The 25,332-nt window shown below is 45.2% G+C and overlaps 1 protein-coding gene and 1 pseudogene across 1 annotated transcript; both read left to right on the top strand.

Annotated features, from left to right (window-relative positions):
• The first annotated feature begins 20,365 nt into the window (after window positions 1-20,365).
• LOC147428231 (uncharacterized) lies at window positions 20,366-22,125 on the top strand. The gene is made up of 5 exons (XM_086497319.1): window positions 20,366-20,610; window positions 20,724-20,807; window positions 21,190-21,246; window positions 21,340-21,455; window positions 22,068-22,125. The coding sequence occupies exons 1-5, from the start codon at window positions 20,366-20,368 to the stop codon at window positions 22,118-22,120; spliced, it is 555 nt and encodes a 184-aa protein (XP_086353445.1). The 3' UTR covers window positions 22,121-22,125.
• A 169-nt stretch (window positions 22,126-22,294) lies between these two features.
• On the top strand, window positions 22,295-25,085 carry LOC147428230 (uncharacterized; annotated as a pseudogene).
• Window positions 25,086-25,332: the final 247 nt, after the last annotated feature.

The following is a 25,332-nucleotide window of genomic DNA, read 5'->3' as shown; positions in this document are numbered from 1 at the left end:
GACCTTCTCTTGTATGGTCCTATTCATACGTTCTGTAACCCCATTCTGTGAAGGATTATATGGTGCAGTAAGTTCCCGCTTAATCCCTTTTGCTTCACAAAAGTCTTGAAAAGCTTTGGAAACGTACTCTCCACCATTGTCAGTTCTCAAGCACTTCAGCTTCTGACCACTCTGATTCTCCACCAGCTGCAAGAATGTCTTAAAGACCTTGAGCACCTCATCCTTGTGCTTCAAGAAGTAAACCCATACTTTGCGAGAATAGTCATCTATGAATGTACAAAAGTACGCTGCTCCCCCTAGTGACAAACTAGGCATTGGTCCGCATAGGTCACTGTGTACAAGAGCTAACCGTTCGTCCCTATGATTCCTCTTTGATCTGTGCGGTTCCTGTGTTTGCTTACCATAAACACAATGCTCACAAAACTCAAAATCTTGAAATGAAAAGCCAGGCAAATAACCATAATGAGAAAGTATTTCCATTCCTCTTTTTGACATATGTCCCAACCTACGATGCCACAGTGACACACTTGGCTGCTCAATCACATTAATTACATGGTTTTTAACCTCTGAAACATGTAAAGTGTACAGAGTTCCTGACTTGCTGCCATGTGCTACAGTCATCGAACCTTTGGAGATCTTCCAAGCACTGTTCCCAAAAACTGTCACATAACCCGCATCATCCAACTTCCCTGTACTAATCAAGCTCTTTCGGATTGCTGGAACATGTCTGACATTCTTGAGCCATAAAGAAGAGCCATTCTGAAACTTCAACTGCACATCTCCCACTCCAAGTATGTCACAAACCTGCTCATTTCCAAGTCTGACATAATCTTTAGTAGCCACATATGATGTAAACCACTCTTTGTGCGGAGAAACATGTAAAGATGCCCCTGAGTCGATAATCCAATCACTCATAGCATGTCCATCCTCTGCAGTCAAGAAAACAGAATCAAGATTTCTTGTAAGGAAGATGTCACCAACTGCTATACGAGAATCACTGTCTGAACCAGATCCTGTGACATTCACCTCTTCAATCTTCACTGAACTCTTCTTTTCATCTTGCTCAGAACTCTTTGTTTTTCCTTTTTCTTGTTTCCACTTCGTACAGTCTCGCTTCATGTGACCCTTCTTTCCACAATGGTAGCATTCTATGTCATCCTTTGACTTCGAATCACGAGACTTACTTCGGTTTTGTGCCTTCTTACCCTTCTTCTCTTTAAACTGTTGTCTCCCTCGAACGACCAAAGCACTATTGCCTTTGCCTTTGTCAATGTTCTTCCTGTTCACTTCCTCTGTGAGCAAGCTGCCTTCTACATTGGCACTTGTAAGACCTTCTGGCGCGACAGAATTACTTAACGCTGTACGAAAAGTATCCCAACTATCTGGCAAAGTGATTAAGAGAAACATAGCCTTCACTGAATCTGGAAAGACTATCTCCTGTGCTGTTAACTGGCTGAAAATTGTGTGAAATTCATTCAGATGATTTGACATGGCTGTCCCTTCCTTCATCTTCAAATCCACCAATTTTTTGAGCCAGTAAATCTGAGAAGCAGCACTTTGTTTCTCGTACATACCACATAGCTTTTGCCATACGCCATACGCTGTAGTCTCTTCTGCTACGTTGAAGTAAACATTTTCTGCCAGTGTCAGCATGATTGTGGAACAAGCTAACTCGTCAAGCTCTTCCCACTCATCTTCAGCCATAGCTTCTGGTCTCTCCCCTTTGAGCTTCAGTGGCTTCACTTGTTTTTTCTGCACCAAAACCTGCCAAATCTGCTTCTTCCAGAATGGAAAGTTTGTGCCATCTAGCTTCTTTATGTTGTAAAGAGTCTCACTTTGAGAAGATGCCATATCTGCCAAACTGCTTACTCCTGAGAAAAATCCGACAGAGTTTCCCTTGTAAACTGGCCTCTGTACACAGTAAACAAGCTGTAATCAACAAGCTGAACACCTCTCCTCAGGAACTGTCAGTATTTTGAAAATTTTTGACAGAGTCTCCCCTGTAAACTGAGCTCTGGGAACCAAAAGATAGCTCAAAAAACAATCATAAATAGCTGACCACTGACAAATCTAAAAAATCTCTGTAATATGCTGTCCTGTAAGCATACACTGTCTCCTCTTTGAGCGATGACAGAACCTGTATCTGTCTCAAGACTGAACCCTGAACAATGCCTCAACGGCCTGACGCATAAGATGCAATCCAGTGTCTACACAAAGTCATACATCCTAAGGGATAAAAGTAGCCGAAGAGGATGCGTGTAGAGGGGAACTCCAGCAACTTAATCCACCTCACACTGGGTAACCCAGCCCCCATTTCTTGGCTTCAAAAAACCTCACACACGACCCTCTCAGATGGCTCAGCAAACTGCCCAAACTAGCATACATCCTATAATAGACCAATCACTGTCCTATGACTGCTACGGCGGTCTGTCTGCTAGCGTGACTCACAACTAGCAGACCCACAATCACAGTACATCAATCTGCAATACATGCCAGTGGTGTCAAGCCGTCGTATGGCCACACCTCCCCTGGAACCTGGCAAGCACAAGAAGTAGCAATGCAGACTGCAATATATATATATCTGATGATATATATGTGTACCTGGTCTATAGATGATGCTCTGAAGACGAATAAGTGATGTATGTCGATGTCGATATTGATGTCGACCACCTCCTGCTTGCCAATCTACACAAGACGGATTTCTTTGCGGTTGAAATCTATCTTCTGCTGTAGTGCTCAGAACGAAATTCTGAGGGCATAAACGGCTTCGAAAGGGGGGTAAAACCCCAGGTCGCCTAGGTCGCCTGATGAAAACGCTCCCGGAACGCCGAGTGTGAATTTTCGAACTCCGGATCCAGAATCTGCCGGAAAAGTGCGCGCGCGCGCGCGATTGCGCAAATCCGCACTAAACCAAGGCTCTGATACCAATTGAAGTCGCGGAGCGGAGCGTGGGTCGACTCTCTCACACACACACACACACAGTACAGTACGCAGAGAATTGTTAGAAGGGTTATCTCACAATACCTTAGTATTCACACAGTATAAGTTAGTATATACAAAGAGTTAGAACAAAGTGAGTTAGCCGGACGGCCAGCCATATCCGCATAAGAGGCCACCTTGGATTTAATCCCAACAATGGGTATAATACTGCGAAACCCAGAAGGAGAAGGTGGTCAAGATTCTCTAAACAAGGAAGAAGCCACAGGCTTAGAGGAGATGCTAGCTAAGGACCTACTAGAAGAAGAGAGAGAACCCTATTTGCAGGTACTAAAGAAGCATGCTGGCCTCTTTATAACTGATTACGAGCACATTAAAGGAGTGACGGTAACCCAACACCATATCCAATTAAAGGAAGGTGCCAAACCAGTGGTGCAAAGGCTAAGGAGATTAGGGCTAGTGCAACAAGATGCACTCTTAAAAGAAGTAAAAAGATTACTCAAGGCAGGATTTATCTACCCAGTGGAAGATTCTGAGTGGGTGTCTCCAGTTGTGGTAGCACCAAAGAAAAATGGGAAGTGGAGGGTATGTGTGGATTACAAGCCTCTAAACGCAGCCACAAAAAGGGACCATTTTCCTTTGCCTTTTCAAGATGAAATACTAAATGAAGTGGCTGGTCATGAAAGGTACACAGTGTGTGATGGGTACTCAAGCTACTTCCAAATCAGAATTGCAGATGAAGACCAAAGAAAGACTACCTTCATAACACCTTGGGGGTGTTTTGCTTATAGAGTTATGCCTTTTGGTTTAACTAATGCCCCAGATACTTTCCAGAGGTTTATGAACTTGGTGTTTCAACCTTACTTTGGTAAGTCCATACGAGTCTTCATTGATGATTTTTTCATTTACAGCTCTAGGAAGTACATTTGTCCAAGGTTGATGAAGGTTTCACCCGTCTGGCCCAATTGGGTGGGCAATTGAATAAAGACAAGTGCCACATAGGTGAGAGCAAGGTCACTCTACTAGGCCATGTCGTGTCTCAAGATGGTATTGAGGCTGACCCTGAAAAGGTAAAGACATTGTTAGCTTTACCTACTCCTTCAAACGTGAAGCAACTAGTCTCCTTCATTCAAAAGGTTCGCTACATGGGACAATTCATACATCTCCTTTCTCAGGCAATCTATCCTTTGCAGCAGCTCACTAAACACACTACATTGACATGGAGTGAGGAGGGTGAAAGGTGCTTTCAAGAAGTTAAAACCATTTTGAGCTCATTGCCTGTCGTCCTACAACCCACATGGGGTGAATTATTCTATGTAAATCCTAGTGTAGGTCCAGAAGCTCTAGGAGCTGTCTTGATGCAAAAAGACCCAAAGACATCTCTCATGAGACTAGTCTACTTCTCTAGTAGAGTGATGACAGCTGCTGAAAAGGGTTTCAGCGCAACTGAGCAATTGATGCTAGCTCTTAAGTTTGCAGTGGAGAAGTTTCGGGCTTACTTACTTCCGAGACAATTTGTGGTGATCACAACTGAGGAGGTTTTTCCATATGCCCTACAACACATGGAATTGTCTCAAAGAATAGCAAAGTGGGTGGTGCAGCTTCAAGAGTTTGACTACACACTACAAGTAGAGGATTCCACTCGTGCTTGTTTGGCAGATGTCCTCACACAAAGGTGTTATGAGAAGGCCAAGATTGAGGCACCTAGTAAGGTACCACCTATCCTGGAGCCTGAAGTTCTACTGGGAGCACACAGTCTGTATTTTGATGGGGCTTACAAGAGGACCAAAGACAAGGCATCAGCAGGCATAGTAATATTAGGTCCAGAGAAGGAGAAGATCTTTGCAAAAGGGTTGCATCTAAAAGAGGTTCATTCCAACAATGAGGCAGAGTACCATGCCCTTGTTTTAGGGTTGCAATGTTGTCTTTCTTAGGGCATCACAAAGCTAAATGTTTTTGGTGACTCCATGTTGATTGTTAAGCAAATGGTTAGTGTATGGGCCTGTAAAAATGACAAATTGTCTGTTAAGATGAGGGAAGCAAAGGCCTTGTTGAAGGGTTTTAAAGAAGTTCGAGTGTACTTTGTACCTAGAGATCAAAATCGAGAAGCAGATGCCTTAGCAGGTGAAGAACTACAAACTCTCATAGTAGGTGCTATCCTTGTGAAAAGTCCTTTATACAAGGGAAAGGAGGAGCTGCATGATTTACTTTACTTTCTTGAGCATTGTGAAGCACCCTCTAGTATGAGTAAAAGTGAACGTAGGTGGTTGGCAAAAAAGGCTACCAGCTATAGCTTAGTGAATGAGGACTTGTATTGTAGAGGGAAATATGCTGCCTTAAGGAGAGTTCCTGCATCCCAAGAGATAAAGGATATTTTGTTCAGCTGTCATGAAGGTGTGTGTGGTGGCCACTTTGCACAAGAGATTACTAGCAGAAAGATTTTACAAGCAGGGTTCACGTGGCCAAGCCTCCATCGAGATGTACAACATTGGTGCCGCACATGTGAGGTTTGCCAAAAAGCTGGACCAAGGCGTCTTACCCATGAAAATCAGCATCCAATCAAAACCTATGGGCCATTTGAAAAATGGGGGATAGATGCAATAGGGCCACTACCTTACACTCAATCAGTGAAGGAATACATCATTATGGGGGTGGAGTACATGACCAGATGGGCAGAAGCTCGTCCCACAAAGCGCATCACAGCCAAGGACGTGAGTGATTTCATTTTTGAATGCCTTTGTTGCCGTTTTGGCACACCTTTGGCGATTCTCTCGGATAGGGGACCGGGATTTTGAGCTGATTTAGTCGGGCAATTGATGAGCAAGTTAAAAATCAAGCGCAGGCACTCTACACCATACTACCCTCAATGCAATGGTCTTGTGGAAAAGGTAAATGGTATTATATGTAAAATCATCACTAAGCAAGTGCATTTACATCCTAAGGCATGTGAAAAACACCTAGATGCAGCACTTTGGGCCTACAGAACATCCTTTAAAACATCCTTGGAATATACACCTTTTCACTTGGTTTACGGGCAAGAGGCACTATTGCCTATAGAAGTGGATCTAGCGAGCCTCCGAGTTCTAAAAGCACATCAAGAGGATAGGCAAGAGAAGCAGGTGGAAGGAAGAATCATCGATTTGGAGAGGTTAGGGCTAGATTGAGAGTCAGCAGTGAAGTACTATGCAGCCCAGACAGAGAAGAAACGAAAGAAGTTCAATCGCAACCTTGTCAAGAAAGGTATCAAGGAAGGTTCTTTAGTGCTCAGATACGACAATTGCTTTGATCGCAGGAAGGATGGTAAGTTCTTGCTTAAGTGGGAAGGCCCTTTTGTAGTGATACAGAGGTTCTCAAATGGTAGTTACCAACTAGGTGACCTAGATGGTAAGGTACATCAGACCCCGGTAAATGGTTGGCGATTGAAGGCCTACCAATGTCGTCTTTCACAGCCATATGCTGGTGAAATCAATGCTAAGGATGGTTCAGAGGAGAGCTCATCATATTCGAGCTCCAACTAAGGTAACAATCATGTACATAGTCGTTTCGAAAAGAAAAAAAAAAAAGGAAAAAAAGAGAAGAAAAAAAGAAAAAAAGAGAATGCTACCAGTGAAAGCGGATATTGACAATGGATGGGGTATGGCTTTCAAGGGTCTAGGAGACCAGTTGTTAGTCATGGATGCATACAATTATTCATCAGAAAGGACTAAACAGGGTGCATCAGCCAAGAAAGCAGTAACATGGCAAATTCAATTGGTACCAGGTGGGTAAGTATTCAAGAGAACCCTATTGTAGCAAAACCTACAGCTAGAGGCATCAAATGCCTCTAGCTTAAGGGGGAGGGCTATATGATGCATGGTTTTTAGGACCCCTTCTGAAGATGCAATAAAGGCACAGTCAGTTGTTGGGGAGATGAGGATACTCTAGTCCAAGGGATCTCGAAAGAGAAGAAAAATCTACTTCACAAGCACCAAAGAGTAAAAAGTGCCATGGACAGAAGATACGTGGGAACGAGCTCTTATGCATGCCTACAACCTATATCTTACAGAATAGCCCATTTTAGGTGTGAATTTCTAGTGAAATTTACACGAGGATGTTCGTGTGGACTCACAGCACAGCATACTCCGTTTTCACTTTTTTACCGACAGTAAATATTTTTTACCTACAGTAAATATTTTTCACCTACATGGTAAATACAAATCACTTTTTACCTACAGTAACTTTTTTTACCCATGGTAAATATTTTTTACTGCACCATAAGTATTTGATAGGTAATAGTTCCCTGTTACTAGAAGCAGTGATTGGGCATCAACAATGCAGTTACAGAAGGAGAAAAGGGGAAAATCTTATGGTAAAGGTGAGTCAACAGGGATAAAGACTTTTGAGTTGAAAAGAGACATGCTGATTTTTTCAAAGAACACATATCAAAAGAAGCCATGGTTGAGGATTTTTTGAGAATTTGATATTCAGGAGGACCCAGCTGCCACCCCCTCCCCCCGCAGGTCCCCCCCTGACATGTGCAGAACCTCCAGTTTCAACAGCCACCTTACCTGCTCTTAAATGCTGGTCAAGGCCTTATCCCCATGTGTCACAATCAGAAAAATCAGCATTTACCCTCCCCTCTCACATCACTCTAGAGAATATCTTGATGGTGACATATCAGGTGACCTCAATCTGTTGACCACCCTAAGCAAAAAGTAACCCCAATCAGCGGATTTAAGCATGTTTAGCCCTAATCCTAAACCCTCTCAGAAACCTATATAAGGAGGCCTTCTCTCACTCAAAACTAACACTTCACCCACTTCACCAAGCAACGAAGCTATGACGACATTGCTCACAACGAGGAGCTATGGATGGAGCTCTACTCTCTCTCCCTCTCTCTCTCTCCCTCTAGTATGCTACATTACTAGCCCTAAAACCTAAATAAGGAGTCTTCTCTCATGCTCCATGGCCACCATCCTCGCCATCATTCTCTAAGGTATTGATGTGTTGCTAGTAGGATCATACCTACTTTCTGGGCTGATTGTTTTTGACAAGGGATTATGCCATCCTTGGCTTGCTTCTCTATATCCTTGTTATGTATGATCAGATGCCGTTGTATTGTTAAGCTGATGTCTTGTGTATATATATGCTACATAAGGTCCCTAAGCTTCATTTCTATGTGTTTTTCCATATGTTTAAATGCCATCATAATGCCAGAAGTCTCACTTGCCTATGTGCACTATGTGTGAGGTCCCTAAACCTCTTAATTTAGGGTGGTGCCCCCTTTGTTTTGTTCTTTGCTCGTTTGCATGAGGCGTGGTTTGTGGAGTGTGCATGAGTACAGAGGCCACCCGATTGCACTGCTCTTTTTCCCGCTATCATGTGCCAATGTTGTTTGATTTTGCAGTGACTGAAGAAGGCTAAGGACATTCATCTCAAATGCTCTTCCACCTCGATGAACGAGCTTCAACTTAATAGCTTCCGAGGACGGAATTTACATCAAGAAAGGGGGCATGTTAACCCTCACGGCTCACGGACACCCTATCACCTACGACGGATGATTGTATTATTTACTTGCTAGAGTCAGGTACCTGGCTTGTCGGTCCAATCGGAAAAGGGTAAGAGTGATAGCCGATGAGAGGCGCACTCTAACTGGAACATTCAAGGGATTAGTTGGCTAAGCATGGGCGCCCAAGTGTGAATGGGGTGAGCTCATATAAAAGTCAACTAAACCTAAAATTCACTCATTCTCTCATTTGTGCAATTGAAGAGTGCTCTTGCTCCATCTCTATCTTCTTATTCTTCATCTCCTTGTGTGTGTGTATGCGTGAGAGAGAGAGAGAGAGAGTGTGCGATCGAGCATTGCGGTGGTACGACGGCGGCGAAGTGGTTGAGCGCGGCGAAGCGGCGGCTCCTTCTTCTTCGCGGCAAGGAATCCTCTACGAAGCAAGCGTAGAGCGGTGAGTGACACACCATCGCCTTCTTTCAGCTTACTAGTTTAGGCTTGTTGTGTGCTTGGATCCATTTGTGGCTCGCACACGGTGTATCGGCAAGTTCCTTGCATTGACACGTGCGACATACGCTCACACTATATTTGGATTACCCATTAGCGACGTCGCTAATGGGTAGCCACCCTATGAAGTGGCAGGGGGTTTTCGGACCTGCATGAAATTCACTACCTCCGGTACCAAACCTGTGCACGAGGAGGTCCGGAACATTTTTTGCTTCTATGGCGAGGGCGAGGGAGAGCTATAACAGCAAGCAGAAGTGAATCAAGAGCCGGAAATGCTGCCGTAGTCGACCTGCTTCCCCCATATCCTTTTGCTTCACACTAGGTTTCAAAGAAACCCTTCTTTTTTTTTGTAAACGGGCGGCCCGTTTCTTATTTCTTATGGCCTTGGGCCTTGGGCGCCCCTTGCTTATGTGCCCTTGGGCGGCCGACCTTAATGGGTGGGCGGCCTTGCATTGGGTTGGCCCCACATTAAGCATACATATCGGCCTTGTTGGCCCCACATTAAGCATACATATCGGCAAGGCATTGCTTCCTTCATTGGTGGCATTAGGCACACTTATCGGCCATGCAGTGTCGGCATTCGGCACACTTACCGGCCATGCAGTGTCGGCTAAGGCTAAGCTTGGGACTTCAAGTCCGAAACATATGTCGGCCAAGGCAAATCCTGGCACCTTTTTTTTAATCTTCCAGCAAGTCACAACCGTGTTGGCATTTCTCCACAATCATTGCATTCCAAAACCTGGGTAAAACTCAAAATAGCACTTCGATTGAACCGACCAGACTGGTACGGAACCGACCCCCGGTGCATTTTAAACGGTCAATAACTTGACAACTGTAAATCCGGTCACTGATCTAAAAAGACCAACGCGCTCCAAAAAGTGAGCACTTCAGCCTGATGCATTCATTTCATTCTTGTCCCTTCAGCTGAAGTTGCCCAATCCGGTACGGATCTGCAATTCACTCAACTTAAAATTGCCATAACTTCCTATCCGTAGCTTCGATTGTTGAGCCGTAAAGACAGGCTGGTAGAGCACATCGAGTACTTCAACTCTGATTAATGTAATCCCAGCTATAAACGCTTCAAGCATACTCACTATTTAGCATTACCAAGGCATCTTTTGGCCCTTAGAGCCCCATCTGATACACTTTTAGCTTAAAAATTGGCTTGTTAGCAAGCCCTTATAACTGTTGAACAATCAAGCAGGATTCAAATACACATGACCGGCATTCCTTTGCTTATTATCTCGTCATGGAAGCGAAGCGGCATGACACCACGGGCCAACAACATGACGTAAGCAGGTGCGTCAGATGGAATCTAGTGGCGTCAGGAGGTCGAATGGGGTCAATACTTGCACGTGGATAAGTACGGACACAAAGTGGGTGTTTTCTTGTGATACTTATGCAAAAATGTCATCATGAGAATTGTATTTGGGGGCCACTTCACGTAATAGCGGGATGCATTATTGGAAAAAGTTGAGTGCCAAGTGTGCGGATGGATGCAGCAGGGTGACAACTATGCACTGCGAGGCCACTTTTTGGCATGTTCAGGGTCCGTTTGAGGTCAACTAAAAGGCCAAAGGTGCCCAAGTAATAAAGCTAAGTGTGAGAACTAAGAGAAAGACCAGAAAAAATATGGAGAAGAGGAGAAATACCTGCAGCTCAGTTTTTGCTCATTTTGGAGCATTTTTTGGTCCTAAACAGCTCATCCAAGGTCGGATTTGAGCACTGTGACATTGTAGGGTGGGGTTTTTGTCCGTTCTGGACGCAATGGTACTTTCTATTTTCCAAATTCCTCACATATTTTCTATTGTTTTTTTGTGTAATCTTCTCCGATGAGTGAAGCCTCTACTTAACTTTGTGGTTGTATCTGGTGTATTTCCTCAATACTGTGTAAACTATTTGCCCCATTGGTGTTGGGCTGAGATTCATTGAGTCTAAACAACAACAATTTTCCTCCTTTGAGCTGAATTGGTAGTGTATGCGTGAGTGTGTATGTGTGAGTGTATATGTGTAAGGGTTGAGTGGGCAAGTGGAAAATCTCTCTCTTCTCACTTCATTTGTGTGTTTTCTGTTTTGGCCAGGCGGGTTGCGTAAGCCGAGTGGTGCCCCATAATGTGTGTGTGTGTGTGTGTGTTATTCCAAGAGTGTGTGTCGACTTATCATAGAGGCTTTGTGTGTGTTTCCAACCCTCTCACATTCTTTTGGCGCCCCCACGGAGGATCTTCTTCGAGTATCTTCAGCTTCGGGATTACAGGTTGCAGATTATAGGTTACAGGGATAGGTACAGGTACAGGTGATTCACATAGGTACAGGTAGCTAGAGTAGAGTGATACACTGACAGTGGAAGTCACTCGCAGTTGTCGTGGGTATGTATCATTTGGCGCCTGTTTGAGCGCATTGTCTTGTATGGTATGGTACTTGTGGATACTTCCATTGTACGCCTTTATAGAGCCATACTTGGTTTTAATTTGCACTCCCAGCCATTTCTGAGACTTGGTTTGAAAGATAGTCATTTTTGAGATTTGACTATATGAGATTTTCATAAGCTTTCGTGAGAGGGTCGATAGCGTGAGGTTTTATTGAGCTGGGGGATTCTCAAATGTGAGATCCTTTCGGTGATACAGGTGGCTGGAGCACCCTTTTTGTGACCTCACCATAGGCTATGTACTAGTGATTCCTACTTGATGCTCGGGTTCTATTGTTGATAGGCTATGAATACATATAGAGTCTATATTTTGGGTTCTTACTCCTCTACTTCTAGGGAAACTTTGCCAAAATTTTTCCAAGTTGTGATGGCTGTTTTTTTGGTCTTTTGAGCCATTTATGCTATTATGCTTCTGAAATTCTGGTAAAATCAGAGGATAAGTCAGATGTATCTTCTTGGGGTCTGCATGGTTGGCTTAAATGGATGATCAAAACGGACCTCAATACACTCCTTTTCATTTAACACAAAGAATCCAGATAAATGTTCATGTGTCCAAGAAGATTTTTTTCCAGCAGTGCATAGTCTTTATGTTCCGGCCAAGAAGATTAAGAGAGATACTGGAATGCCCTTTGCCTGCTGTAATTCCGATGATTAACTATGAAAACTCATTTGATGTGCATGTGTTTATCCTTATCTAAAGACAAGCTCCATTGAAGTTTCTAGGGATTGAGTCAGTCAAAAGTTTTGGGTTCTTGCATGTGTGTTAGAAGGGGTTCTCAAAGCATCAAAACTTGGGTAGCCATTTATGCTATTATGCTTCTGAAATTGTGGCAAAATCAGAGGATAAGTCAGATGTATCTTCTTGGGGTCTACATGGTTGGCTTAAATGGATGATCAAAACGGACCTCAATACACTCCTTTTCATTCAACACAAAGAATCCAGATAAATGTTCATGTGTCCAAGAAGATTTTTTTCCAGCAGTGCATAGTCTTTATGTTCCGGCCAAGAAGATTAAGAGAGATACTGGAATGCCCTTTGCCTATTGTAATTACGATGATTAACTATGAAAACTCATTTGATGTGCATGTGTTTATGCTTATCTAAAGACAAGATCCATTGAAGTTTCTAGGGATTGAGTTAATCAAAAGTTCTGGGTTCTTGCATGTGTGTTAGAAGGGGTTCTCAAAGCATCAAAACTTGGATAGCCATGGCTTTCTCTTATCCGGAGTTTCATGGAAGAAGTGATGAACATGTGGAAGATTTTTTAGAAAAGATGGAGGTTGCACGCATTAGCACAATCAGATTCATGATCTGGCACAAATGTTACGTCCTCTCCAGATTTGTTTGAAGAGTGATGCACGCGTTTGGTCCAAAGCATTTGAAGAGGAGTTGTGTGTGGATGATCCACTTGTAAGATTGAGTTGGGACAATCTAAGGCATGGATTGGAAGTGGAGTTTGTGAAGACAGAAGATCTTGACAAAGTGTGGCAAAAAGTACAAGGTTTGGTGCAAAAGGGAGGTGAGCCAGTAGATGCGTACATACGTAAGTTTTCATTCGCATGGGAGCGGATGTGCAAGGCCTTAGCACCACAAGTAACCCCACTTGACATGATGAAGAAGGAAAGATTCTTGGATGGTCTTTCGGAGAATATACGTTGGAGAGTGGAGCTAAAGAAGCCTAGAACATATGAAGATGCATTGGAGGTGGCAAGGAACAAAGAGTGGAAACTAAGGAAAATGAACCAGCTAGGGGTGGTCTTCGCCCAGGAGGTTTGAGTTACAGCCTATGGATTCTTTGCAAGGTCACATGCCAAGGGTTCATCATGAACCAATGGTTTTGGTTACTCCTCAAGTCATGCCAGCAATGGTTACTACAGGAGTGCAAGATGATGGGCTAAGGCAAGACATGAGGCAAGTGGTAGATTAAATGAAGAATCTCAGCCTAAACATACTAGGTAATGTGGGAATTAATCGAGGTTGAGGGAGGTTTGCAAATCAGCCAGGAGGTGAAGAAATACCCAAGAATGGTGTTGGACAAAGAAATGGTAGAGTCTAGAGGCAGACACCCACATGTTATAATTGTGGAGAATTGGGACACATCAGCCCACAATGTGATAAGCCACCAAGGATGGGGGGAGACATGTATCCATTTCCAAGACATGTGCTAACTAGTTCAAATGATTATGGCATTGAAATTAAGGGAGAAGAAGCAACCAGTGGATTAACCCAAGAGGAAAAGGGAAAGACAAAAGTGATAAGTGTGGTCACCTTGGAGAAGGCAACAAAGCTAGAGGATACATTAGTGATGCCTATTGGGAAGAGGACCACAAAGGACAAGGAAGGAAGAAGTACCCCAGGTCTTAGTAAGAAGAAGGGAAAGAGCCATGAAGGGGAGGATTTCAAGGCCAAGAGGAAAAGGAGGGCTCATTGCAAGTTTCATGTTTCAGATTTTCCACTAGGGGAAGGGCAATCAAGCTATGACTTGAAGGAGGATCTGACAAGCACGAAGGCGGATGTTACTTTTGGGCACCTTATAGAGATGGTGCCTAAGCTAAAGCAACAATGGAAGAAGATGGCTAACCCAATGGAGAAAGAGCCAGAGAGATGTTCAGTAAAGGTGTTGGTGATGGATGAGCTACTAGACATTTGCCCAATAGTAGATGTGTGGCACAAAAGAAAAAATTTGGGACAAGGTTATGTTGATGGTGGAGCCCAAACATGTGTCATAACACACTCATGCGTTGAGAAGATGGGTCTTACAGTGACTAGGGTTTCAGGTTTTCATATCAGATTGGCAAACCATCAAAAAGTAAAATGTTTGGGTGTTGTAAACAACTTAGAAGTGGAGGCGTATGATGCAAAGGTGGTGGTTGATTTTCATGTGATGCCAACGGGGTTGGGAGCATATCCTATTATGCTGGGCAGACCATGGTTACGTGCAGTGGGAGTTGTTCAAGATTGGAGACGTGGTATGATTAGCCTCTATGAAAAGACAAGGGCCAAGAAGCTATATAATATGGAGACAAGGAAAGTATTGGGAGAGCTTTATGAAGATGAAGATGAGTCTAGTGATGAAGACTATTCCACAGTGACTAACGAGGACAGTGATAGTACTACCAGTAGTGATGAGGAGTGATGAGGTTTAGTTGCATTTTCAAATGAGATTGAAGATGAAAGTGAAGGGCCTTATGAAGTGATTGAAGGGCTGATGCAAACCAAGATTGAATTGTTAAAGAAGTAGGAAATGATGACACAAATGATCAGTGGAGACCTCTCAGCTATGGAGAAGGAGATATATTTGCATATGCAAGTCTATGCCAAATTAATTGATGGTTATCTTGATGCAAGGTTGTTATATGGCATCTCTACAAGTTTTGCTTGGGGACCACATGGAAGCTTGACTAAGCTCTTGATATAGGGAATTCCAAGTGTTTTTGTGTGGGATCCAGGTGGATGAGCATCTACTGGTGTTGCTGCTGAGCATGAATGCTCTAGCAGGCTAGGGGATGGGCAAATTATGTTAGGAATTTTTTGGAAGAATTGATTGCGCATATGTACATACACATGCATGGTGCATCGAATAAAGGATTGCCCATTTTTCAGAGCCAGGTGGTTACGTGGGGCCCATATGTGTACAAGTAGGGTAGGGTGTACATAGTGCATTGATTTTCACTATCACCAGTACCAGTGTGTTTTTCCTATAATAATGAGGAGTTGGTAGCACGCAAAACTTCTCGAGGAAGCTATCCGCGGGCTGACGACATGAGGTAAGCAGGTGTGTCAGATGGCATCTAGTGGCGTCAGGAGGTCGAATGGGGTCAATACTTGCACGTGGTTAAGTACGGACATAATGTGGGTGTTTTCTTGTGATAATTATGCAAAAAGGTCATCATGAGAATTGTTATTAGGGGCCGCTTCATGTGATTTCGGGATGCATTATTGGAAAAAGTTGAGTGCCATGTGTGCGGATGGATGCAACAGGGTGACAACTATGCACTGCGAGGCCACTTTTTGGCTTGTTCGGGGTCCGTTTGAGGTCAACTAAAGTACCAAAGGTGCCCAAGTAATAAATCTAAGTGTGGAAACTGAGAGAAAGACCAAAGAAAAGGTGGAGAAGAGGATCAATACCCGCAGCTCAAATTTTGCTCATTTTGGAGCATTTTTTGGCCCTAAACAACTCATCCAAGGTCGGATTTGAGCACTATGACATTGTAGGGTGGGGTTTTTGTCCATTCTGGACACAATGGAACTATCTATTTTTCCAAATTCCTCACAGATTTTCTATTTTTTTTCTATGTAATCTTCTCCGGTGAGTGAAGCCTCTGCTTAACTTTGTGGTTGTATCTGGTGTATTTCCTCAATACTGTGTAAACTATTTGCCCCGTTGGTGTTGGGCTGAGCTTCATTGAGTCTAAACAACAGCAATTTTCCTCCTTTGAGCTGAATTGGTAGTGTATGTGTGAGTGTGTATGTGTGAGTGTATATGTGTGAGGGTTGAGTGGGCAAGTGGGAAATCTCTCTCTTCTCACTTCATCTGTGTGTTTCCTATTTCGGCCAGGCGGATTGCATAAGCTGAGTGGTGCCCCATAATGTGTGTGTGTGTGTGTGTTATTCCAAGAGTGTGTGTCGGCTTATCATAGAGGCTTTGCGTGTGTTTCCAACCCGCTCACACCGCCATGGGCAGAAACCTTCTCTCTCTCACCAACTACACACACACACACCCCTACACACTCACACACACAAAACACACTACCCCCTCACCCCCTCAACTCTCACTCTCTCCCCATCTCTCACTCTCGCCCTCTCCCTCGTTCAGTCCGCAGGCACATCACAATATCCATCTCTCTCTCTCTCTCTCTCTCTCTCTCTCTCTCTCTCTCTCTCTCTCTCTCTCTTAGCACACACACATACACCAACACACACACAGATGCACACCCACACCCACACACTCACACATCACACTACCCCTCTCACCCCCCTTAGCCTCTCGTTCTGCTCACTCACGCCCTCTCCCCTTCGTTCTCGGTAGCTAAGCACGTTAAAATTATTAAAAATGTATCTAATAAATATATTTCTCTCTCTTGTTCCCAGACACACACACTCTCGTTACTTACACACAAAACACACACACACACACACACACACACACACACACACAATTGCATAGCACATACACACTCGCACACTTACAAGCACACACAAACGGTAACATACACACTCACCAACACGCACACACGCCTACGTGCACACACACATTCAAACAAACACATGCACACCATACACACGCACAAGAAGAAGGAAAGAAAACACCAGAAAAACTCGACGTCGATGAAGAAGAAACACCAAAAGAACGAGAAGGCGACACCAAATCAAGAAGTGACCTTGAAGGCATGCGACAGGCGGCCCCGAAACTGGCAAACACGCTACACCAACGCACCAACAAAGCTCGCAATTCACCCGCATCTCACCCACGATGCATCTCTGCGTAAATATCCATAGGGTAATTTATTTTCCCGGTTTCAAGCCAAAATCTTGCATAAAAACCCAATCGTATATTATCACCTCTCTCTAGGTGATGGTCACAAAGGCCCACCTAGGAGATATCATTTAATAATTTCTCTTGAGACAAAGCAAGGGTCAACCATCTGGGACCCAACTCCTTACTTTGTATCTCCTGATTAGGGCCCTAACATAATCAAATTATCCTAAACTAATGTAGCCTGCACCTATAAACGGGCACTAAGAGGTCACTATCAGGGGGCGGCACTTGAGCACTGGGGCTTGGAAAGTTAGCACTATGAGAAGGAAGCTATGCTGCCACTCTGACTCCAAGGGTCGCCACGAAAAAGAGTAGAACCTCTGTGTATATGGAATTTCCTCTAGAGAACGCACTATACGCTCTCTATCTCTCTCTATCATCACAGTCGCCATCTCACCATAGCTAAAGTTTCTGTAAATATCGCTTTGAATCAAGTTTCCCTCACATCCTGAGGGATTTTCATCACCTACTTCTGTGTGTGTGTGTGTGTGTGTGTGTGTGTGTGTGTGTGTGTGTGCGCGCGTACGGAGTATTTGTGCTATTTTAAATTACTGATGTCCGTGTCCTAGCCGCTCAAAGCTAGGTGGTACCCCCTATTCATTTCTCGTGACGAGCTTGGCATGCATAGCCCTAGCGTTGAGGCCGTCGGGGTCCGTGTTGGGCCTTGTACCGGTCATTTGGTGCCCCCACTGAGGAGAGCTTCTCAAAAAATTTCAGTTTACAAGACTAAAATGATGCGTGTCATCAATCATGGAAGAATGGCTGCAAGAATTCTCCAATTGGAGAATGAAAGAGGAGGAAATTGTAGAAGCACTCAAGGCCTTCATCGAAGTGCTACTGCCAGGTTGTAGCATCGTCGATATACGAGAGGTAAGCTCCCCATCTCGCATTGCTCTCAAATAAGGAGCATCAAGAGGGAGGACTACGAAATATCATCACTGTTGTCAACCAAGGCATTCTGTCAATGAGTGCCGATAGAGGAGGTGAAGAAGGAACGGTGATTTTTTCTTTTGAGAACCGCATCAGCACTCTCACATCAGTCAAACTTTGTGTAGCACCAAGTGTTTTCTCTCCAACGGTTAGAGAAGATTTGTCAACTACACCAATCGTAAAGTCCAAGCCACAAAGCCTAAAGCATTTGATGGAAGCAAGCAGGCTACGCTCTCTCTAGGCCTAGAGAGTTCAAGTCAAGTACGACCATCCAAGCATTGCCGTCACAGGCAAAATGGAAAGCCGATTGAGGTAGACTCTTCTTGCCTATTCTGTTTTGAATCCAATATGGAGGATTATGTGGACTTCAACAAGAGGTAGAGGCCTGTGTTGAAGGTGTCACCTTGTGCACACTTAAGGTATGCAACTCTAGTGGTCAAAGCCTTGCCTTACACCCAACATGGATAATAACAATAGGTAAGAAGTCTTTCCTTTCCGTTTCTTGCAACACATGCATGTAAACGTTGATAGATCCTTTTTGGCGTGTACAAAGTAGCATTTATAGGCATGGTCATATGTACAAATAGATGTAAATACATGCGTTTGGGAGCTTTGCGAAGTGGTTTCAAGTTCTAAAAAAGATGCAACGTCGTGCACACATTGTGAATAGTTAGGTTTGCATGCCAGTAATCGAGCACATGTACATGCCGGGATAGGGTATCCGGGCTTGGATATGGTTCTAGGTGGCTTATTTTGTCTCTAGGGAATGCGTTTGAGCTTTCTAGAATGTAAATAATATAAGCGAGAAGTATGGGTACTCTCATCCCGCTCGAGAAGTTTGGGACATGCAGTAACTGTCTATTTACGGTGCCTGATATTCGGTGATGCGTGCACCGCCCTAGAAGTGGTCAAAAATGGAATGTGGAGATGTGGCAAAGTGATTTAGGTATCGAGGATCAAGCATACAAAATCTGGTGAATTTTGGAGTCCGTTTGGGGTTTTTTCCGTGAAAAATGCCCGTCGAGGGTCAAAATTGGCCAAAACTGGGCCAAAAAAGGTCAAAACTGGTGCGAAAAGGCTTCAAATTTCCACATCACTCACGGTTCCATGATGGTCCGGGATGAGGGATAACTTTGAAGAGCAATATCAACACTTTCACCCCTCTGTGTGTGGGCGGGAGCAAGGTTCCTACAGGTGGTCTAGTGCAGTCCCGTCGCGTTTGCATCCTGTATTCGAGTGTGTGGAGGAGTGAATGAGAGATTTCTCTCTTCAATTTTGCACTTGAGAGAGTCTATGGAAGTTCGGAGGTTTCCATGGATGTGTGTGTGTAAGTAATTGAGGGAAGAAGGTGCGGCTTTTTGCAAGACTATGTGACCCTGTATCGTGCCATTAGGGTTGGCGCTACTCCAAAGAGTCCAACAGAGTGGAATTTGGTGAAGGCTTTGCAATGGTTTGAGAGTGTCCTTTTGTGGCTGGAGTTTTTGATGGTTTTTCTTGTATATTTTGGTCACCATCAAGCATGATTTCAAGTGTTGATCACCGCGACTCACCTTGTAGTGTCTGCGGGTAGGCAAGGGCTTCTAGGTCGAGGCGTTTGGAGTTTGAATTGAGCTTGTGGGTAGAATTTTCAAGGAGCTTTTGAGTGGTGGTGAGTGAGGTGAGGAATTTAAGTAAATTCCTTGTGTTGTGTTGAGTTGTTTGGGTGTGTGAGTGTGTACACGACATCTTTTGCTGCATCATCCTTAGGCGATCCCACTGGGGGGCGGAAATTTGCCGGTTGTGCACCCAGGTGAAGCAGTTTTGCTGTGAAGTTTGAGCTTCATTGAAGAAAAGCGGTGGTTTGGTTGAGGTGCAAGACTTCAACTTTTGTCACGCAAGGGAGAAGCGACTCCGAAGAGATGGCTTATAGTCGGCCAGTGATCACAGGGAAGAAAGATGTAAAGAATTGGATTGCGGACTTCGAGTGGCATACGCTTGTTATGCACATTGTGAATGACAAAGCAAAGCTTCATGTATTTCCTCGCACACTCAAAGGAGAAGCTCAAGAGTGGTTTGAAGGTTTAAAGAAAGACAAAAACCAAACATGGGAGCAGGTGAAGTTGGAAATTTTTAACAGGTTTGGAAAGAAACTAACCGCAACAGAAGCGACAACAAAATTGAGAGGTTTGCAGCAAGATGTTCATGCTAACTTTAAAGAGTTTTTGCAACACTTCAGAGGACTTTGGGTTCAATTAGAGGTGGCATCCCAAGTACCTCTAGGGGATTTCTTTAAAGTGCGTCAGTTTAAGGATTGTCTACATCCAAGTGTAAGGGAGAAGGTTGATCGAGATGAGCCTGCTACAATTGAAAGAGCTGTGCAAATTGCCGAGGCCAAGAGCAAGAAGATCAAGATAAGGTGGGAGCAAGGCATAACACACGCTGGTACAACTCGATTTGGTTGACCTCAGAAAGTGTCAGTGGCAGATGCACAACAGCAGGTAGGTGGATGGTCGCAAGCTTGGTCATGTACTCGATGCACATTGGAGCTGGTGCGGTGGAGATATGTATGTCAAATGTGGAAATTTACAGGTCGATGGTGGTTTTTTGGGAGCTCTAATAGCCGAAAACTTAAAGGCGAGTGTGTCGATTCGGTGGACAAGTTCACCGGGATTAAAGGTTGCGATGGTTGTGGCAATCATCACTTTGTCGTCGGGATCTCGATGCGCTGATAGTGTCTATGCGGATGCCTTGTGTTTGTTTGCAGCCATGATGGCCTTGGCACAGGGGCAAGAGCTCTTGTATTACAGGTATGTGGAGCTATATGCACAAATGAAGGCTGTGGGTTGCCTCTCGAGGGAAGGCGGCCCAAGTCGCAAAGAGGGATGTTTTTTAAGAAAACAAGCTTGCCATGCTAGAAAAGGGAGGGCAAGCTGAATCAGAAGGAGAAGGGCCGCCATCTGCGAGAGTTTGGACTGCTGTTGCAAGGAGGAAAGAGCGCCACTTGGTAAGCATGAGGAGGTGTTGCAGTTGGAGAGCTTCTGGAAGGGCCACCCCTTGCATGGGGGTAGCGGGAGGCCATCGAGAGGGTGCAGAGAGAGAGAGGTGAAGGGAGCCACTGAGTGGCGCGTGAGCATGGGCTGAATGAGGATGCCGCCAGAAGCAGAGGAAGGAGGAAGGGCTGAGGGCCTCCTTGTGTGAGGGGTTGCACCACTTGGTTGGCGAGCAGGAAAGTGGACCATCAGGTGGAGTATGCAGCTCGTGTCAAGGGAGAAGGGACACGCAGGACGTGACCAGAGGAGAACATGACGAGTGTGGCCAGTTGATGGTGATGAAATCAAAGGAGTTGAAGGCTGCGTCAGTTACTTCAAGGAGCAAATTGGCTGCAGGTCAGAGCAAGAGAAAGAGAACGAGGGAGTGATGGTGGCTTTTGGGAGACCTGGCTTGTGAGAAGCCGCCAGGGCAAGGAGGCCGTCAGCAGGCTCGGGAGACAGCAAGGGAGGTGATTGGAGCCACGAGAGTCTGCAAGAAGCTTGAAGGGGCCTTCATTGGGGAGTAAAGACGAGCACGGGGCTGCCTATGCATGAAGAGGCAAATCGATTGAGGAACTTTGGACAAGAAGAGGCCAACGAGGGCTTCAGTGGTTGTTCAGCAGGTGGCCAAAAAGATTCAAGAGTGTCTCTCTCTAGAAGATGGTGTATTGAGTTTGTTTTGATGAAAGTAGAGCAATCATTGCCTGGTTATTTTGTGCTGTCTATGTCTGCTTATTCCATCTTGACTATCTCGTCTCGTGCATAGTGCCCGTGGTAGCGGTGGCTCCGGGTCATTGGTGTGTGTGTGCAGAGAGAGAGAGAGAGGGATTGATTGTGGTTGCAGACTGAGTGTGATTTTATATGCGGTCGAGGCTTACGAGGTCTCCCGGTGTGAGTGTGTTTATAGATTTGTGTGCATTGATGTGTGCATCGATAAAGGTGATTGCGTTTACCCGAAGTTCCTCGTAGGCGAGTCCATGGTGTGAAGGTTGGCAGATAGTGTGTGTGTGTACGTGTTTCTGTGTGGCTTGGGGTGCTGGATACCTATTGGGTTATAGAGAGGCATCAAGTTTGTGTCCTGTGTGTTGTTCCATTTCCCCGATCCCATAAGTGATGCCCCCACAGAGGAGCTACTGATTGCTCCTTGGTGAAGTCGAAGACGGTGTTGCGGTGTTTCCAGGTTCAAGAACAAGTGGTGCTAAGCAAGATGTGGTCGGGTTTTTGGACTTTTACAGGTGCTGAAGATGCAGATGTGTGGTTGCAGGACTACGGTCTTTTTCTGCTGTAGAATGGCTTGTTGAAAGAAGAGAGAGTGGTCCAAGCTTTCCCGCTCTTGGTTCGTGGCAAAGCAAAGGTATGGTATGAGAGCTTGTAGGCTGAAGAAAACCTGGATTGGGGCACATTGGAAGTGGCATTCCGAAGCCGTTATGTGGTCAACCTGCAGTGGAGTGAAGTGAAGCAGATGCTGGACAACCTAAAGCAAAGCCTTGACGGTGATTTCCGAGCATTCGTGTTGGAATTCGAGGCCATATGGGGCAAGTTGGTCAAGGTAACTGCTATAGAGAATGCAGATTTTTTGAAGATGACCAAGTTTGTAGACTGCTTGCATGTAAAAGTGCGAGATAAAGTCGAGGTGGATGGGCCGTGCACGTACGAGGAGGCAGTAGCCTATGCACAGAGCAGGACGACGAAGATTTTAAAGAAGCAACAAGCAAAGCAGGTTCTGACGAGCCATTGGTGCCAAGGCCAAGTGCTAGGGAAGAGCTTCAGGTAATCCGGCCCTTTGTTGATGCACATGTGGTAGCAGCGGATAGGTGTGATGACAGAGTAGAGACGATACCATGTGGACCCATGAGGCCTCAACATCTACAGAGAGGAGTCTACCAAGTACCACCTGATGTGCTTGATGAGGTGCCTTCTGAAAAGCAAGCAGTGGAGAAGATAGCTGAAGTTCCATAGTCGGTGAGTTTTGTTGAGAAAGCAGAGCTGTGTTCGAGCTATAGCAGTGCCTTGGATACGGACAGCACATGGGAAACATATTGTGCTTTCTCAAGGTATGAGACGTATGATGTTATGTATATCGATAATTTGGTCAAAGAACAGCAGGTAGCAGGTGAAGAGCCAGTTTGCAAAGACTAGGGGGTTAAGCAACCCTCTCTCTTGCCTTACGATGGTAAGGCCATGTTGACTAAAGAAGAGTGCGTCAATGAAGAAGACTGGGGGTTCAATGATCCAGTGATCGATGTAGATGACGAGTCACCGATTTTGGTTGTTAAAGCGATGGCGAGGATACAGGACATACGAGGCTGTGTGCCTGCTCCAGTACCGCTTGAAGAGCCTACAAATGAGGTTTTGTCAGTGTTTGCTTTGGATGATTGGATGCCGCAGGTTGGTGCCATGCTGCTGATGGATCTGTTGATAAAGGTTGTTATGCAAGCAACACTATGTCGCTTGCTTCAGGTTGTGTTTTTCAAAGATGGTGATGCTATGGAGATCTCTCTAGACAATGGCTGGGAGACACAGGGTGTAGAAGCTATGCAGGGTGTGCATGTTTGTTTTGGGTGTGGAGATGGTCCATGTATATAACTTTCTGAAGGGTGGTGCTATGAAGGCCTACACGACTGGTTGGCTGACAAAGTTACAGGTGCAAAGCAGGGAATACTTGCCTATGTGTTACTGACGGATGACGATGATCAAAGCTATATGTTTTATCCTGGCGGAAGTTTCTTTACAATTGGGAGAGCTTATGGCTTTCCATTTGACCCGGGTGGGCTCTATAGCAGATGAATATCTCTCTTTATCTATCTAATTCTTCTTCTACATAGTATCTATCAATTTTCTTCTTATGCACTGATATCCTATCTAAATAATACTACGGTTGAGCATAAATGCTCAACGAGAGGTTGGGCAACGATGCTACAGCTCAATTCGGTTGACCTCAGAAAGTGTCAGTGGCAGATGCACGGCAGCAGGTAGGTGGATGGTCGCAAGCTTGGTCATGTACTCAATGCTGGTTGGAGCTGGTGCAGTGGAGATATGTATGTCAAATGCGGCAATTTACAGGTTGATGGTGGTCTTTTGGGAGTTCTAATAGCCAAAAACTTAAAGGCGTGTGTGCCGATTTGGTGGACAAGTTCACCGGGATCAAAGGTTGCGATGGTCGTGGCAATCATCACTTTGTCATCGGGATCTCGATGCCTCGATAGTGTCTATGCAGATGCCTTGTCTTTGTTTGTGGCCATGCTGGCCTTGGCACAGGGGCAAGAGCTCTTGTATTACAGGTATGCGGAGCTATATGCACGAATGAAGGCCGTGGGTTGCCTCTCGTGGGAAGGTGGCCCGGCGCAAAGTGGAATTTTTCTTTTTATAAAGCTTGCCATGCTAAAAAAAGGGAGGGCGAGCTGCAGTCAAAAGGAGAAGGGCCGCCATCTGCAAGAGTTTGGACTGCTGTTGCAAGGAGGAAAGAGCGCCACTTGGTAAGCATGAGGAGGTGTTGCAGTTGGAGAGCTTGTGGAAGGGCCACCCCTTGCATGGGGGTAGCGGGAGGCCATCGAGAGGGTGCAGAGAGAGAGAGGTGAAGGGAGCCACTGAGTGGCGCGTGAGCATGGGCTGCATGAGGGTGCCACCAGAAGCGGAGGAAGGAGGAAAGGCTGAGGGCCTCCGTGTGTGAGGGGTTGCGCCACTTGGTCGGCAAGTGGTGATGAGCAGGAAAGTGGACCATCAGGTGGAGTATGCAGCTCGTGGCAAGGGAGAAGGGACACGCAGGACGTGACCAGAGGAGAACATGACGAGTGTGGCCAGTTGATGGTGATGAAATCAAAGGAGTTGAAGGATGCGTCAGTTGCTTCAAGGAGAAAATCGGCTGCAGGTCAGAGCAAGAGAAAGAGAACCAAGGAGTGATGGTGGCTTTTGGGAGACCTGGCTTGTGAGAAGCCGCCAGGGCAAGGAAGCCGTTAGCAGGCTCCGGAGACGGCGAGGGAGGTGATTGGAGCCACAAGAGGCTGCAAAAGCTTGAAGGGGCCTTCATCGGGGAGGAAGACGAGCATGGGGCTGCCTATGCATGAAGAGGCGAATCGATTGAGGAACTTTGGACAAGAAGAGGCCAACGAGGGCTTCACTGGTTGCTCAGCAAGGTGGGAAAAAATATTCGAGAGTGTGTCTCTCTCGAAGATGGTGTATTGAGTTTGTTTTGATGAAAGTATAGCCATCATTGCCGGGTTATTTTGTGCTATCTAAGTCTGCTTATTCCATCTTGACTATCTCGTCTCATGTATAGTGCCCGTGGTAGCGGTGGCTCCGTGTCTTTGGTGTGTGTGTGCGGAGAGAGAGAGAGAGAGAGAGAGAGGGATTGATTGTGGTTGTAGACTGAGTGTGCTTTTATATGCGATCGAGGCTTGCGAGGTGTCCCGGTGTGAGTGTGTTTATAGATTTGTGTGCGTCGGTAAAGGTGATTGCGTGTAGTCGAAGTTGCTCATAGGCGAGTGCATGGTGTGAAGGTTG

The sequence above is a fragment of the Adiantum capillus-veneris genome, chromosome 23 (genome assembly GCF_014529385.1).
Source record: "Adiantum capillus-veneris isolate H3 chromosome 23, ASM1452938v2, whole genome shotgun sequence".
Taxonomy (NCBI): domain Eukaryota; kingdom Viridiplantae; phylum Streptophyta; class Polypodiopsida; order Polypodiales; family Pteridaceae; genus Adiantum; species Adiantum capillus-veneris.
The sequence above is the reverse complement of the archived record's forward strand: the minus strand, read 5'-3'. Positions and strand labels throughout refer to the sequence as shown.

Coding starts and splice junctions, on each gene's coding strand:
- LOC147428231 (XM_086497319.1), top strand. CDS start 20,366: ATGTATGTCAAATGTGGAAATTTACAGGTCGATGGTGGTTTTTTGGGA. Junction 20,611..20,723: donor CAAGAGCTCTTGTATTACAG/GTATGTGGAGCT, acceptor ATGCTAGAAAAG/GGAGGGCAAGCTGAATCAGA. Junction 21,247..21,339: donor GCTTTTGGGAGACCTGGCTT/GTGAGAAGCCGC, acceptor AGAAGCTTGAAG/GGGCCTTCATTGGGGAGTAA.